This window comes from Mytilus californianus, unplaced genomic scaffold (assembly GCF_021869535.1).
Source record: "Mytilus californianus isolate M0D057914Y unplaced genomic scaffold, xbMytCali1.0.p SCAF_5, whole genome shotgun sequence".
Classification (NCBI taxonomy): Eukaryota; Metazoa; Mollusca; class Bivalvia; order Mytilida; family Mytilidae; genus Mytilus; species Mytilus californianus.
This window is the reverse complement of record NW_026262701.1, coordinates 15,989,997-16,008,882: the sequence shown is the minus strand read 5'-3', so window position 1 is coordinate 16,008,882 and position 18,886 is coordinate 15,989,997. Positions and strand designations below refer to the sequence as shown.

Sequence of the window (18,886 nt, the reverse complement as noted above, 5' to 3'; positions counted from 1 at the left end):
TGGCGACCATTTTGAAATTCCTATCGCTTCAAAAAGTGAAAAGTTAAACTATAAGGTTGTCGTTATTATCAGATAGCGGTCAGGATTCTGTTATTCAGTGGTTGTCATTTGTTGCTGTGTTACATATTCGTGTTTCGGTCTTTGTTTGTACATTATTAAAACCGTTATTTTCACTCGTTTGAATTAAATTGCTAAACAGCTGTCATTTCGGGGACTCTCCCTCTGGTATCTTTTGTCCCTCTTTTATAGCTGACTATGCGGGGGCTTTTCTCATTATTGAGAGCAATTATGATGACCTATAGTTGTTTATTTCTGTGTCATTTAGTCTCTTGGCAATCATAATACATATTCTTTTATATATATAGCGATGTCGTTATTACGACATAGCTATGTCGTAATTACGACATAGCTATGTCGTAATTACGACATAGTAATGTCGTAATTACGACTTGTTATGTCGATATTACGACATAGCGATGTCGTTATAACGACATGTCATGTCGAAATTACGACATAGCGATGTCGTAATAACGACATGTTATGTTGAAATTACGACATTTTGAAATGCCTATCGCATCAAAAAGTGAAAAGTTAAACTATAAGGTTGCCGTTATTATCACATAGCGGTCAGGAGTCTGTAATTCAGTGGTTGTTATTTGTTGCTGTGTTACATATTCGTTTTTCGGTCTTTGTTTGTACATTATTAAAACCGTTATTTTCACTCGTTTGAATTGAATTATTAAACAGCTGTCATGTCGGGGACTCTCCCTCTGGTATCTTTTGTCCCTCTTTTATAGCTGACTATGAGGGGGCTTTTCTCATTATTGAGGGCATTATGATGACCTATAGTTGTTAATTTCTGTGTCATTAATTCTCTTGGCAATCATAATACATATTCTTATATATATATATAGCGATGTCGTTATTACGACATAGATATGTCGTAATTACGACATAGACATGTTGTAATAACGACATGTTATGTCGAAATTACGACATAGCGATGACGTTATAACGACATGTTATGTCGAAATTACGACATGCTATGTCGTAATTACGACATAATTTTTTTTTTTGAATGGCCCTTATCGGCTTCCGTAGAATGCAGTCACTTTCAATTGAAAATTCCAATGTTTTAAACCAAGTGTCTCCAATGAAAATTCACAGAAAACAGTTTGTAGTTTATCTAAGAGTCAAAATATATCTCACGATTTTATTTTCCACAGTTAATGATACTGTCCACTATTCCTCGACAACACGTTCTAACTCAGAAAAGTTTACAATGCGATGTACACACATTAATCATAGTCATACATGTGTTATTATTTAAAAAATATCAAATACTTTTGTCAAGTAAACGCAGAGAAATCTTCAATAAAACCTGCAAACATATTTATTATGTTTAACCTTGTGTTTGTCCTCTTGGTTTGTAATTTCTAAAGTCTTTCTATTATGTCAATATTTGTATGTTATTTGTTATACTCATGTATTCAGTTCATTATCTATTGTTTTGATTGTTTTTCTGTGCCTATATTATGCACTAGTTGTTTGAGAATAAAGATGTAGACTATATATACCAAGCTCTAAATTTGTTTACAATGTTAAATGAGGAGATGTAATATATGATAGCCAAATAGACATGTACAAATATCCACTAGAGTCCGTATGGGGTAGAGTTAAGCAGATATAGGTTACATACAAATCTAGAAAAAAAATGAAAAACAAATATGAAAGCGAATTAACAAACACTATCAAAGCAATATCATTAAAAAGTTTTGTCGCAGACGATGTTTTAGTCAATCGTGTATACATGTTATTGGAAATATACAGTTTATCATTATATACATATATATGTATATTAGTCTCTGACGGTATGGTCAATTTAGTAGTCAGTGCTTCGTCACTGACATGATTTATAACTTACTGTAAATGTTCTAAATTTCCCCGTTGATAAATCCGGAAATTATTAAGAAAGTAAGGTTCCGCCAACCTACGCAATATAAATAAAATATATATCTCTGATTTCGTTATACTTATATGGTATACTACACTACCAACAATTTGCCTAACGTTTACATGTACATTAAATGCCGCTATATAAATAGTACTTTTAGGAAACACCACTAATCAGTACATTAAATACCACTATAAAAACAGTACATTTAATGCCGCTATATAAACAGTACTTTTAAAAAACATCACTAATCAGTACATTAAATGCCGATATATAAACAGTACTTTTAAGAAACATCACTAATCAGTACATTTATTTATATATCATTTTTAGTAATGTTGAGAAAAAATTGTTTTCAGTACTGAAAATTTCAGTCATTTTTCAGTACTGAATATTTCAGTCATTTTTCAGTACTGAATATTTCAGTCATTTTTCAGTACTGAAAATTTCAGTCATTTTTCAGTACTGTAAATTTCAGTCATTTTTCAGTACTGAATATTTCAGTCATTTTTCAGTACTGTAAATTTCAGTCATTTTTCAGTACTGGATATTTCAGTCATTTTTCAGTACTGTAAATTTCAGTCATTTTTCAGTACTGAATATTTCAGTCATTTTTCAGTACTGAATATTTCAGTCATTTTTCAGTACTGTAAAGTTTAGTAGTTTTTCAGTTCTGAACATTTCAATCAACTTTCAGTAATGAAATAGTATTCATATTTTATACCTAATAAAAAAGTCATCTAAGAACTATACTATTGTAAGATGATTTTTGTTAAGTATTCTTTCATTTAACTTTCCATTTTGCCTTGAAAGTTTTTTTCGATGAACCACATGCTTACGCTGCATTTTGTTTATATATCTTATTAACCTTGTTTATATCTTGTTTCATTTTTGGCTGCTGCTTTAATGTTAAAGTTAAATATTCAAATAGACACTTCAGCTAGAACAGATGTGTCTCCTAAAGGTAAGGAGTGTTACACTAACAGAGATTTGAGTTTCCATGCAATATTATACCCTCATTGTTAATGTGTATGAAAAGCAGATTTTCAGCAATGTCATTTATAAGTCACAATGCCACAGTCTTTAACAGTAGGTAGTCCATGCCATGCAATAAGCTGCGACTTGCTTCAACAACAATTAAAATGGTAATACTATTCTGACGTGCAACACAAAATTTCATTCAGTAAAGTAAATGCTAAACTACACAATTACATACCAATGGCACTATGTCCTTTTTTGACTTTGGACAGACTCATATAAATGTGGCGGACTTACACTTTTGCTGACCTCAAATGTATATTACATTATGATTACTGGTTACTCCTGTTCTTTGGTTGAAAGATTGCAATCCTACCACATGTCCTTGTTTTTTATTACCACATTAAACTATAGATTATAAAGTAGTCCATATCAGAACTATTACTGTTTAAACGTCAAACAGTGGTTATAATGATAAGACAGTTTACTTGTTTGAACTACTTAAACTGCAAATCCAGTCTTAAATGTAAAGTTCACATATTTCCTTACTAGATACAAAGTTTTTTTTCTGGTACATTGACTATTTTGTATGGTTATATTTTGCAAAGTTACTTTTAAGAAAGTACACACCTATCAATATCTGTTGGCCCAGTTTAACCAATTTTTTGGGATACCTCATTTAAAGTGACACTCGCAGACATTGTCCTTTGACATTGTAATGTCTAATATTTGCAGGGTATTTCCATGGAGTATTTTGTGGAGACGATACCCATGTTGACTCCATATCAATACGGATGAAGTTTTCATGATTTTTTGGTTATGAAATTAAGCATGCAGGGAGAACTTGACAAAAATGTTAAAATGTTCGTGATTAAATTGTATTTCAGGTATCTGACAATTGATTAATTTTTTTACAAAAAATCTTTTTTTTTTAAGAAATGTCTTGAAATACTCAACATTAGTATTTTGTATTCAACGAGAACAAATTGTGAACCGACTTTATGGTTTTCTTATCTTTTTATTTGTGTGGTTTTAATGTTGAAGGACAATTTTGAATGAAGAGCTGAATAATTTTAGGGTATTAAGGCATCATTCGTTTATACTAATTTGAATAAAAAGAAATGTTAGCTAGTTTATTGCACATGCACATCAATTTTTAACAAGGATATTCAAGTTAATTACATATTATAATTATTAACCAAGCAAGTCTGTAAACATCATTTAATCCGCACGGCTCGGGTGACCCTAAATAACCCGAACAACGTAGGACGCCTATCTGTTGTTGAAAACAATACTATACGTTGTCCTCTGGTAGTCATTAGTTTGGTTTTTTTTTGTCATTTGCTTGCTGACTTAGTGACGTACAACCTACATCTCCTACAGTTTTAGTTCCGTTTTGTGTACTTTTAAATCGATGTATGAAAAATCATAACTGAAAGGGTTATTGAGTATATTAATTTACTTTCTTTCCCTCAATAATATGCTTAGAGGAAGTGAACCGAGGAGAAATTTACCAATATTTGAAATATTAAGTAAACAGAAAAAAAATGTTTCACTTTTCAATCTTTGACTTCCCCCGTTCCCCCTTCAATTTTTTTCTACTGTATTAATTTTTAAGACATGTCGCATCTAAACAATTGATCTGCAGCTTATTATCCCTCGCCCTGTTTGAGGTAGTTAAAGTTGCACACGTTTGCTGTGCATTATCCAGATTATAGCACAGTAAGAACGAAGAGATTTCACCCATTTGGTGTGTTAACCAGATGTTATTGTACAGTATATATGCATCAAGACTATGCAAGGTCCTAAAAACTGTCCACATTTGAGTACGAACATGATTAAATATCTTAAGAAAACATTAATCCAAATAGTCCAACAATAATGTGTTTCAAGTTTTTTATTGTTCTCTTTCCTCCCTTCTCAAGAGTCCTTGGTAGAGGGAAAGGCGTGTTTCTTTTTCCTTTCCCTCAATCTCAGTATGTAAATCTTCCACCTTTCTCCAAAAGGTTCCCTTTGGCGGATTTTCTCTATGAAGAAATCTCTATAAAATAAATGAATACAAAAATTGATTTAATTCCCACTAAAAACAAAGGAATTTCCCGGCATAATATTTTAGTAATAAATTAATAAAATGTAAAAGGATTTTGTAAATGTTTGAATAGTATTGTTATCAAATATATCATTTCAAGACTGCGTTCAATGAAATCCAAAAAATGGCGGCATAAACAGGCATATCAAACACAACGTGAAAATGACATATCGTAAGGTCAGACTTAAAGAACATTCCCATCTCAAAATGATTAATCAACTTTATCTTCATTTTCCGGTAAAACTCTTAATTTTCAAAACAATTACAGTACCTAAAAGTATTTGGTCTTGTCCGGAATATGCCTGAAATATTTGCAACTTGACATTAAACAAACCATCAATCAATCAATTGGTATTTAGTGTAAATTTAAGTATCGTGTCTTTCTTAAGTAACAGAAATATTCATAAAAGAAAAGTCATTTTTTTTGTCAATATATTACAAGAATATTTTGTATGAATGCCAATCAGACAACTCTTTGCTGGTGATCAAATCACACAGAAATCAACCACAATAGGTCACCGTACGGCCTTCAACAATGAGCAAAGCCCATACCACATAGTCAGCTTAAAAAGGCCCCGAAATGACAAATATAAAACAATTCAAACGAGAAAACTAACGGCCTAATTAATATACAAAAAATAACGAAAAGAAAATATGTAACACAGCACAAAACGACTGACTTGGGACAGGCACATACATATAGAATGTGGCGTAAATTTTATATGTGATTGATTTTGTTACTGGATGTGGTGTTTTTTTTTAATGAAAATTCTTCTTATTTACCATTATCAACACCATTTGTTTTCTGTAATCAACAACTTCTTTGTCTGCTGTTGATGCGTCGGTGTAGTTTCCGAACAAACTCCGTAGTTGCTTCTCTTTAGTTTGTTCCATAGTTGCTCTGAGCTACAATACGAAATTTTAAATTGATCATGTGGAAGCAAATGTAACTAGTGAATACATAACAGATTTAGCACTTAGCAGTCAAATGAACTTCTACGTTTTTTTTCTTTTTCTTAAGTTCGAGTAGATGCAGGTGAATGGCATTTTCTTGAACTTGGTGTGAACTTGCTGTGAACTTCATGCTTTGCTTAATCTTAGCTTAATTTCAGCCTTCATTGTTAAGTGATAATTAGATTTAGTTGCAGTTGACTTGGATATTATTCAAAATATACATTATTTGATTTTGTGGTTTGGTTTTTATTTATTTTAGTTCATTTATATGTTTTGGAGTTTAGTGCGATGTCTATTTTCACTGAGCTAGTACTCATTATTGGTTAGAGGCCAGCTGAAGACAGCCTCTGTGTGTGGAGTTTACTCGCTGTGTTGAAGGCCTGTCGATGGCCTTGGGCAGTTTTCTGTTCTGTTGTCGGTGTGTTGTCTCTTTGACACAATGCACATCTCCATTCACAATTTCATCTTGTTAGTAGATAGGTATAAAAAAAAATCTGTTTTTTTTATTGAATTGTATGACAGTAACATAACCTAGCTTTATTTAAACTACATTTACCGTTCTATAAATGGCTGGCCTGTATTCAGTTGAATACTTTCTTTTTACAAAAGATAAAGCTTTCTTTATTTCTGAAATTTTTGCCTGCCTGCCCATTTCCTCTTGTATCAATTCACTTACTTCAGTCTACAAGAAGAATAGAAAGTTTTCCTCCTAAACCTTATATCAAACAAGATTGCACACGCTGAAATATCTTGCCTTTCTTACTTACCATTGATTTTATGTTGTTAAGCTTTAATTACTACAACTATCACATAAACTGAACTGGATCCAAGACAATGAGGTCAAGGTCAGATAAACCAAACTTGAAATACATGTACATTTTACAATCAATTCATACACCAAATTTGCTTTGAATATATTTGATATATTGCACAATGTTTCTATGAAACAACATTTAACAAGGAAAATTTAACATTGATCGATGAACCATGAAAATGATGTCAAGGTCAAATGAGCCCCGCCAGACAGACGTGTACATCATATATTTATTACATGCTTTATATATTGTTGACATATTCCATATCATAGAATCTGAGAAACAAAAAATAACAGGACAATTTAAGATTGACCACTGAGGTCATGGTCAGAAGATTATTGCCAGATAGACATATACACCTTACAATCATTCATACAACAAATATAGTTGGCCTATTGCTTTAAGTATTAGACACCCGTCGTGACTTTATTGAGCGAAAATACCATCAAAACGTAGACAGTCACTGTTCATGCAATATATGAAGCCTCAAATAAAGTAATCCATTACACAGTTTAAAGATCAGCTATAAAAGTCTATCTTGTTCAAGTAAGTGTGTTAAAAACGGCCATTGACTATACTCTTATGGATACAAGTTTCCTTTCAGACTCATATCTTATTAACGAAATAGACCAAGTACCGGCATTCATATCAAATAAGAAGATGATAAGTAAGTATCGTTGTCAATGAGACAGCTCTCCACCAGAGACCAAATAACGTAAAAGACAACAACTTTAGGTCACTGTACCGCCTTCAACCAAATGAGAAAACCATATCGAAAAGTAATTTATAAAAGGCCCCAAAATTATAAAAGTAAAAAAATTCAAACGAGAAAACTAACGTCTTTATTGATTTACAAAACAATAAACGGAAACAAATATGATATACTACACCAAACGACATTCACCGAATTACAGGATCGTGACTAGGGACATACACATACAAAATGTGGCGGGACAAACATGCATGTATGCTGACCTGAGACAGTTGTGTAACAGTAAAATATCAGGACAAGCTATAAATACCAGATCGATACAAAACACACATAACACAACTTACAGAAACACCAAAGACACAAAATTTAGAAATACCCGTCGATACTGAAAGCTTCTTGAAAGCCAAAACAAGCAATAAAAAGGTAACGTTTATAATGCTAAAGTATCAAACCGAAGGATTTAACATATAGTCGTCATTAACAGTCATAGAAATACATAACTGTGTGCAATGTTTAACTATATACATCTAAGTAGCGACAGATTGTAGGACTGTGAATGCTCATATGTTCAGATTGATATGAATTTACTGACAACACAATTAAATTGTATTGAGCACCGACTGAAAACCAGCAAATATCGAATATAACAGCCGTTTCCACGAATTCCGAAAATGATAATTCCTGGTTGACAAAGTACAATCAATACAATAAAAACTTTATTATTATAGCACTCACTTTGCAAGAATCAGGAATTGAGAACATATTACGGCCAAAATACCGCTTTGCAACTACGGCTATATCCCTTTTTATCTGGCCTTCTACCCTAAATTGATGGCTTTGTTGCATGGTCTGATGCATAGCCTTAATTTCCATTTCCATGTCCTGTAACATTTTGAAGATGTTTCTGTCTGTAAAATAATACATTACGGCAGTTTGACCATTTGCTTTGTATGTTTTAATATATATGCCCCCAAAAAGAAAGTGTGAAAGTACTAAGGAACCCAAAAAAGCAATTTTAAGATAAATACCTTGACATTATTAAAGTCGAAATTTACAGGGCCGTAACTAGTCTCTTTTAAAAGTGAGGCAAAATATATTCGGCGAGGGGTCTGGAGGCTGAAGGCCCCCAGAAGCTTTGGAAAAAATGACGCAAAATTGTGCATTTTGAGCGTTTCTCGGACCCGTTCTCAATCTGAAACGCAAGTTTTGTTTTAATTATGTTTTCGACAATATTCTGGTCTCAAAGCAAAATATATAGATTCATTGTAAGACTCTTAGTTTTTAAGGACAACATCAAAAGACCGATAAGAAGGATTAAGCAAAAATCGTATTTCACATACTGTAGATTAATTATTATTCGTTGGATACCAATTTTCGTGGATTTCGTAGTTACGCGGGAAACACGAATTTTAATGCACAACGAAATACAAATTTTCTATAAGAATGTATGCAAACTTATGCAACACCACGAAAACAAATATCCACGAAAACGCAATTGCTCCTCAATCCACGAAAATTGGTACCCACGAAAATAAATGAATCCACAGTAATTAAATGTGTGGCTGCTGTTTTTTTTTTGGCAGGCAGGCAGAAAACGTATTGTACCTGTCAATTATTTTTTTAAGAGTTAAGAGGGGGCTGATTATCATTTATTTAACTATGTGAATTCAGATTTTATTACGCATTTCAATTACAACTACTTGATGTAGTTGCTAACTGGGATAAAAGGGTACACTCAGGGTAGTCTCAGGAAAACTGTTCTTAGACCTCATTGCTACATTTTATACCGGCTGATAATGTCGGATCTGTCTGTTCTGGTCTTGTATTGTGTTTAGACTTTGGTGTATTTTTTTGTGACTTTGAAATTTATTCACAGTACAATACTTTAAGTATCGCTTAAGTTGACCCCAGGGGCCGTCTTGACCTTGTTGTAGGGTATGAATGATTCTTTCATTGTTGAAGACCCTCAAGCGACTGTCAAGATGAAGAACAAAAATAAAATCCCTGCATGTTCATTGATAATTTGTACTTTTTCTATGTAGTGTGTGCGATTTTGCCCCATGCACATTTACTCCATATCCCTTTACTTTCTATTTAAGGGCCTGAACACGGCTAAATGCAAGTTTAGCCTTCAGTGTAAAAGGTCGTATGGCAATACATGATTTTTCTTTTTAAATGATTTGATTCCGGGAGATTGGTTGTCTCACTTTAATTTAACCCATGTCAGCTTTTTCAATGAGTTTTATTTACAGAAAAGAGAGCCAGTCTTGTATTCTTTAATATAAAGTTTAATTTTCCATGAAAAAAACGACCAATTTTTCTATGTCCGGTAGCATGGAATCTTCTCAAACCATTTTTTCGAACAATGTCTGGACATCGGTGGACATGCAACATTGCCAAACCACACAACCTTTCACCCGTCATCGTTGATCTTTCTCAAGTCTTAAGTCTACTCAAAGCAGAGAATGAACGTTTACAACATACAGATGTTACGAGAAGAAACCAACAACAGCTTAATATTGGACAACTAAAGCGTTAGTCATAAAGATTGATTGATTGATTGATTGGTTGATTGATTGATTGGTGTCCGCTTAACGCCGCCTTAGAACAAAAAATTGAGAGCTAATTTCAAATAGTTTTACAATTTAAAGTAGGTTTTAAAATTAGACAAAAGGTCCTTAAATATAATAAAACTCAAGTTTAAAACAAAATTACTAAATTAAATTTACAAATGAAATTCAACACTAAGACAATAGTCATAAAGAAGGGCAATAAACGACCAAAAGACAAACCCGGTAACAGATAAGACACATAACGACAAACAATATAGACCATCAACACTGAAAACTAAAAATAAATGAGGAACATGGATCCCGAAAAACAGGGGACGACATCAGAGGATGAACAGAACTTGCTTCTTGCAAGACACTCGCCGTGAAAACAATTTTTTGTTTCAATTTATCATTTTTTTTTTCGAAATTTTCAACATGAGGCATTTGCCTCATTTGCCTCAATGTAGTTACGGCCCTGATTTAATTAAAAAGAAATGGAGAAAAAAATAAGGAGGTGTGGTATGATAACAATGATTACCAATGATACAATTATCCACCAAATTTCAAACGAAGTAAATGTAAGCAATTAAAAGGCAAATGTACGGTTTTCAACAATGTGCAAAATACACACCAAATATTTGGCTATAAAGGAGACACTTTGTATTTATATTAAATCTGTTTCTGACCCTATAATCATCTTACATCTTTAACTGTTGATTTTGTTTTACCGACACCACATTGAAGAAAAATCTACGTATCAAAAGTTTTAAAACATTTTTATGCCCCACCTACGATAGTAGAGGGGCATTATGTTTTCTGGTCTGTGCGTTCGTTCGTTCGTCCGTCTGTCCCGCTCCAGGTTAAATTTTTTGGTCAAGGTAGTTTTTGATGAAGTTGAAATTCAATCAACTTGAAACTTAGTACACATGTACCCTATGATATGATCTGTCTAATTTTAATGACAAATTAGAGTTTTGGCCACAATTTTACGGTCCACTAAACATAGAAAATGATAGTGCGAGTGGGGCATCAGTGTACTATGGACACATTCTTGTTTAGATCGTTTTTCGTAAATTTTATATATTTCCTATACAATATTTATGTTCACCTATTTTGAAAGATTTAAATCATATATACTTAAGACTAGACAAAGTGATGCCCCCGCACTCCACTGTGAAGTAACTGTATTATAAAAAAAGTCAATGTGAGACTTTCTTTGAGATATTGTTGTGTATGGGAGACAAATTGATGCCCCACAGATGCAACGTGTTATTTAAAAATAACTATAACATTTAACCGCATACACCCCAAAAAATGACAAAGTAATTTTATCTCCCAAAAGCAAAAATTAATAAAAATTAATCCTGACCACATTCACACCTTCAACATATGTACAAACAGCCATCATAGTGAAAACTGCCTAGCATTAAAACTGTAGGAGGAGTTATCTGGAAACAGTTAACGCTCCTCTTATGCAAGTATATACATCAAAATGGGATGAACGGACGGACGGACGGAAGGACAGACAGACAGACAGGGGTAAAACAATATACCCCAAACTTTCAGTTACAAATATAAGAGATAAAAGGGATTTTTTTCGATATTTAGTTGTTCAACGAGCCAATTGAAAGGTGTATGCGAAATATTTTAAGAAAATCTATGACATAAATTGAGAATGGAAATAGGGAATGTGTCTTTATCACAGCTAGAAAACTTTGGTAGTGTCACTTTTATCTTTCTTGCGTTTATGGCCTTTTATAATCTTATATGGATCATCTGTGTCTCATGGACACATTCCCCATTTATATCTTAATAAGACACTTGTTCGCCACTTGTAGTAAACTGTTACTTGACCTTAATTGCCAATTTCTTACCTGGAACATGGTCTTGGTTGTCACTTGTTCCTGAAACATTTGTGTGAGAAAGATGCGTATAAGAAATTGCTAAGTAAAAAATTATAACGAACAATAAATAAAACTTAAGATGATTTGCGACGTTTAACACACCGTGCAAATCCCGCACCCTTCAAGTGGGCTTCACCTGGCCCCGTAACAAAAATGTATACTAGTTACGCGAAAAAAGACCTTACCCTAAGGTCAGAAACATATAAATGAACCACTAAAAAGAACATAAAAGACTAACAGAGGACAGAGGTTCCGGATTTAGGACAGTTGCCAAAAGCTACGGGGTTATAAGTGTTTTGTTTTCCTCTAGCCAATGTCGAACAAACAAATACACACTTACACCGCTGTTCCATGTTAGGGGAGGGTTTAGTTCCTGCTAACATGTTTATCCCAGCCACATTGTGTATGGGCCTGTCCAAAGTCAGGAGCCTGTAATTCAGTGGTTGTCGTTTGTTGCTGTGCTACTTTTTTGTTTTTCGTTCATTACTTTCTACATGAATTGGGCCGTTAGTTTTCTGGTTTGTATTGTTTTACATTTGTCATTTCTGGGCCTTTTATAGTTGACTATGCGGTATAGACTATGCTCATTGTTGAAGGCGTTACGCCAACCTATAGTTGTTTATTTCTGTATCATGCTTGTATTAAGTCATAAATGGCTCTATATTGCAACCCTTATATTTTGCGCAGTCATGATGCATTGACTGTATATTTTTTTCAAATTCTTTTTTGTATATACTTAGCAATTAAAACATATTTCTAAGTGCAGAATATTATTTTTTCTCATGGAGAGTCTGCTTTTTATAATTTTATATTAGAAAATATCTCTACATAAAAAGTAGTTTTCTCGATTTGCACCTTGCATGTAATTTAAACTGATTAGAAATAAGGGAAATAAAATAACTGGTTATGGATTCTGGAACTGTGTTACTACTAGAGAAAGAATAAGATTTGTTCAACCCTTGATTAGCCAAATGTTCCAAGAAATGATGTATTTGTAGTTGTTCATAGTATTTTATAAAAATCTAATGGCTAAAGTGTAATAAAAGAGTACGTATAATTCACCTTCATTTCTTTCAACAATCTGTGAAATTGTTTGGCTCTCAAAGCTGTCTGGAACATAATCCAACTGATCCTAAATTAATGAATTAAAAACTTCATAAACTGATTTTGAAATTGTAGTTTCTTAATCTGTATTCAAATAGTATTTTTTTTCATTGTATGGTTACTAAAATAATGCTAAGGGCAGCATAAATCGTTAATGACGAATACTTAGGAGATATCTGTATTGTATTTTAAGCTACGACGGCATCTATTGGTTATTTGATGGTCGCAAATTAAGAGTACGGGTATTTGTCACCATCAAATCACCAATTGATGCCGTCAGAGCTTAAAATACAACATTGTTATCTCCATTCTAATGAAAATGACAGAAAACAACGTCCAATATACATTTAAATTTGTCATACGTCGATTGCACATTCGCGCACGTTTAAATAGCACCAATTGTTGATACCATGAAAATTGGTGACGTTATCCTATGAAAATGAACCTTAAAACATTTTCATAGAAAACTATAAATTCTGCTTATGTGTTGTAAAATTTCACTTTATCTTTCAAACAAGTTGAAGAAGTGTCTGCATTACAGATCAAAACTTGAGTAAACACTTAAACTGAAGTTTCATGCTCCAGTCAAAATATATGACATTTTTGCTCCTGTCCAAATTCAGGAGCCTCTATTAGTCTTGCATGTTTTTCAATTTTAGTTTATTTATATGTTTTGGAGTTTAGTGTGACGTACATTTTCACTGAACTAGTACACAATTTTAGTAAGGGGCCAGCTGAGGACCACCTCCTGTTGTGGGATTTTCTTGCTGCGTTGAAAACCCATTGGTGGCCTTCGGCTGTTGTCTGGTTTTTGGTCTTGTTGTTTCTTTGACATATTGCCCATTTCCATTCTCAATTTTGATAATTCTATTTGATGCCAAGACAACTATGACGAAAATTTATCTTGTACCATAAACATTTGAATGAATCGTTTAAGTAGATTCAATGTGATGTAAAACGTTGATCGAGGCACACTTTGTGTGAACCTCAGGAGCTTGCTGAACATGTGTGCTTAGTCAACAATTTAACAGCCATAATTTTATTACAAAAACGATGCTAAAATCACTATGTATACAATTCATTTCTTATAAATAATCAAAAAGTCATTTCACTTTTGCTATTACGTTCACAGAACCTTTGTCAGTTGTTACCTAAATCTTTTTGTGCAGTTGTATGTCTGCTTTGAATACAGTTTTTTGTGTCAATTGTTTCTTAAAAATATATAGAAGGTTAATGCCAAGTTCTACCAACCACTCTATTTTGATTTCTTTGAAGATTTTCTGCACTTTCTGTTTCTTCTTCTACTTCATTCTATTTTATGATGAAAGACATAAAGACATATATAGTTTAGCAGCAAGAACTTTTTATCTACAAACCATCTAGATGATGAATTTAAAACTGCTGACAGTATTCAATTTTCCAGCTTTTATATGATCATATTCATACATTTTAGTATAAGCTTTTTGTTTAATTCTATGAAAATTTTGAACTGTTAATTCTTCACATTTGACTTCGATTTAACGGAATTTACCATGTATTTTTTTTTTAAACGGACGAAGAAGAAAGTACAAATAACAATCTTTCGAATGTTATACATCATGAAATGGCCGTTTGTGCGGTGGCTACATTAAATTCGTTCACTTAAATTCTGTTTGAAGTTTGTCACTCCAATTGAAGACTTCATTGATTGTTGAGTCTTTAAAAAATATACCTAATTCTGGGCGACATAATGAGAATAATCAAAACAAGAAGACAACTTTTGTGTTATCATCCCAGCACAGTTTATCTAATTTTTCTAAGCGTAGATGTTTTCTACTATCTTATACTTAATTATGATTTATATACATGTTATACCTCAAGTGGCATCAAGAAAAGTTTTCTCAGCATTTCAGCCATATCTGGATCTAGGAATGATAGTAAAGAAAATATATACTTATTACATAATTAAAGCAGCAACTTATGTCTGTAACACGGTAAAAAAGTCAAATTTGATCAAATATGCATTGGGATTACCCAGTTGTTTAAACCCATTGCCCCAGCAGTTCTGTATGGCTAGGGATTATAGACTTTGCTCTTATAAATAGGTAGTACTTCATCGAAGGGGCAACGAATTTATGGGATGAACATTCCTAGGGTACGAAAATTACGTCCGTAACATGGAAATAAAGCCAAATTCGATAAAATACGCATTCGGGTCACCCACTTTCCGACCCATTGTTTCGGTAGTTCTCTATGGCTAGGCAGCATAGATGCTGCCCTAATGAATAGCTATTGGATAGTACTAAAAGGTGAGGGTAAAGAATTTCTGGGTTAGCATTCTTAAAGGCCGAAAGTTCCGTCCGTAACGCGGAAAAATAGTCCAATTTTATCAAAGATGCACTGGGGTCACCCACTAGTTTAAACCCATTGCACCGGCAGTTCTGTATGGCTAAGGATTATAGACTCTACTCTAATAAATAACTATTGGGTAGTACTACAACGAGGGGAACGATTTTATGGGATAATCATTCATAGAGAACGAAATTTGCGTCCGTAACATGGAAATAAAGCCAAATTCGACCCATTGTCTCGGTAGTTCTTTATGGCTAGGCATTATAGATGCTGCCCTAATGAATATTTATTGGATAGTACTTCAAGGTTAGAGTAAAAAATTTCTGGGGTAAGCATTGTTAAAGGCCCAAAATTCCGTCCGTTACACAGAAAAAAAGAAAAATCTGATCAAATATACACTTCGGTCACCCACTTGTTCAAACCCATTGCACCGGCAGTTATATATAGCTAGGAATTATAGACTCTGCATGCCCTCATAAATTATATAGCTATTGGGTAGAACTACAATGAGGGGGCAACGAATTTCTGGGGTATGAATGAAAATGTTAATACTTTAACACGTTTAAACCCGCTGCATTTGTTTGCACCTGTCCTAAGTCAGGAATTTGATGCCCAGTAGTTGTCGTTTGTTGATATGGTCCATAAGTGTTTCTCGCTTCTCATTTTTTATATAGATTATAGACCGTTTATTTTCCCTTTTCAGTGGTTTTACACTTGTCATTTTTTGGGCCCTTTATGGCTTGCTGTTCGGTGTGAGCTAAGCTTCTGTGTTGAGACCGTACTTTGACCTATAATGGTTTACTTTTACAAATTGTTACTAGGATGGAGAGTTATTTTTTGATATTTTATAAAAAAATTTTGGCACTCATACCACATCTTCTTATATCTATTTAGATGATAATCACAAGTTAGTGTTCACATCCTTAAAAATTGAATAACAGATGTTTTGTTCAATTTCTTCAAATATTTAGAACAACCTGGGAACAGTATATCTAACATATATGTTCCTGGATAAACTTCACATATTAGTCCGTGCTCACTTTTCATTTTTTTTAAGAAATGGATGCTTGTAACATATTTAATTTGCTCATTCAGTTTAAACATGGAAGTAATATTGTTTGAATATTGTTTGAATATTACTTCCATGGTTTAAATGATGACTTTTTGAGAACGTTGCATGGCGACGTTTCCATAAATTTCCTTTTTAAAGTGAATACTTCATCTGTTGATATATACTGTGAACGTTTTGTGTATATTCATATGCGGACCCAGGGGGTCTAGTCCGCCCCCTTTCGTGGGAACAATTTGGTTGATTATATAGGGAATCACTGAAGCATGACTCGACCTCCCGGCTCCTTTTTAATTAAGACTTGTATGACTTGTATATATGACGGTGCATTACGTTTGCGCTCATTAACATTACATTTGCGAGCAAGAATCATTACGTTTGCGCGCAGCTTTTGATAACATTTGCGCGCATTTATTTGGCTATTTATTAGGTAACTACAGGTAATAGTACTTATTTATTTATTAATTTATTCAATTATTTACTAGTACAAATACCATTTCCGTTAATCTGACTCTGAGTTCCCTACACACCAACGAGGAAGTGGAACCCAAGTGGGATTTCAAGCAGAATAAGTCCGTTTTATTATATTCTGTCAAAATGGAAAGTAAATCCATCGTATACTATAAATGATTTTTACCCGGTTTGTAATTTTTTTGCCCCATTTAAAAAACATAACAAAATAGGGCCAATTTTAACCCTTCGTGAACCTTCTCCTTTGTGACGATGACCCTCGGCGACTGAGCTCGGCCATCTTTGATCTTTCAACGTTCACGTCTCCATTAAATCGGAATAGATCTACTCGTGTTCCGTGCGACAATTTCTATTGCATTTTTTTTTTAAACATACCCTGAAGACCCTCAATGGTTTCAATGTTTTTCTATTATCTGCTTCAGTGAAGACACCAATGGATAGATCGTATGTAAATTAGCCACGTGTAAGTGACTTGTTGGACTTCATCTTACTTTTATATCAAAATATACGTTACTTTAGTGTTTTGCAAATCACCTGTTATTGTCTCTCTAAGACTATCAAAAATTCTTCTTTTTTTTGTTTTAAAAATATGTCTTCTTTTAATCTTTATAATATGTCTCGTGAAATAGTTGCAGACGAAAATTATACTCCAAGGTTTTAAAAACGTTTGAATCGACGTGTTCTAAAGAGCTTTTACAAGCGCTTCAATCACCTGATCACTGCACGAGCATTCTGCTTCTGATTCTGCATTTGAAATGTTTCAGTGTAATCCTTGCGAATTTTCAACAGAAAAACAGAGCAATTACTGCAAACATCTAGAAACAAAAAAGCATAAAGATGTAATAGGTTTATTGCAGTTTTGTGAAGAAGAACAAAGTACAGAGACAAATGATGTGTGGCAAGAGAACTTCAACATTGACAGTGACAGTGCAACTAAACAGGAACTCGATGACTCAGAGATTTTTACAGACGACTACTTCCCTTTCGCCAACAGGCTAGAGCTACTGCTCTACGTGTTACGTGGATCAAAATATCACTGTATAGTAAGCGCTTTTATAATCATATATATTGCAATCTTCAATCTTGCAATCATGGTGTCCGGTCAAGCAAATTAGTATCAATCCCGGGGGGGTTACTGACTATCCTTTCGGCTATAACTGTGCCGACAGCACTTGCCAAATCATACCCTGTTCTAACTAGAAAACATTGAAAAATATACCCTGTTCTAAACAGATATATACACCTTATCGCTATTCCCGCTTGACCCGAGAATCTGTCCCGCTCGAACTTTTGACGTCATACAACAATCACTTTTCCATTGTGGCGTCAGACATTTTCTATTATGACGTCAAAATTTTACGGGAACTTGTGTAATGTCCAGTAATGGCGGACAAATAGCGATAAGGTGTATTGAAAAACATACCCTGTTCTAGACACGCCCAAGAAAATGACTCTGTTCTAACCAGCAGGACATGAAAAGGGACCCTGTTCTAACCAGCAGGGCATTAAAAAGCGACCCTGTTTTGCGGCACACTCGTACCACTAAAAATATAGGATTTAACCCCCCCGGGGTATCAATTTCCAAAAATACACTTTATATGGATGCATAAAAATATGAAAAAATCTTGCACTGAAGTTTCTTTATGATATATAAATGCATTTCAAGAATTGGATAAATATTATTTTTCACCAGTAATTCGTTTCATATGACTTTAAGAAGATGTGGTATGATTGCCAATGAGACTATGAACTCATCCTGATAGTGATAATTAAATGACAACAACTACTTGTCTAAGCACAACCTTCAACTATGAGTAAAACTAATGCATCAAAGTAAGCTATATCATGATAGAAGGCCCAGAAATGACAAATAATAAACAATAGAAAAAAGAAAATTAATGGCCTGATTTAATTTATACTGTACAAAATATTAAAAATGAAAAACAAATATGA

At 33.5% G+C, this 18,886-nt stretch overlaps 1 protein-coding gene across 1 annotated transcript; it reads right to left on the bottom strand.

The window, feature by feature from the left end:
* Positions 1-4,162: 4,162 nt before the first annotated feature.
* Positions 4,163-15,127, bottom strand: LOC127701100 (uncharacterized). Its single transcript, XM_052204909.1, has 7 exons — positions 14,917-15,127; positions 14,314-14,373; positions 13,021-13,090; positions 11,929-11,958; positions 6,532-6,657; positions 5,805-5,927; positions 4,163-4,973 (listed from the first exon to the last, which is right to left on the bottom strand). The coding sequence occupies exons 3-7, from the start codon at positions 13,075-13,077 to the stop codon at positions 4,830-4,832; spliced, it is 480 nt and encodes a 159-aa protein (XP_052060869.1). The 5' UTR covers positions 13,078-13,090; positions 14,314-14,373; positions 14,917-15,127; the 3' UTR covers positions 4,163-4,829.
* Between the last annotated feature and the right edge of the window lie 3,759 nt (positions 15,128-18,886).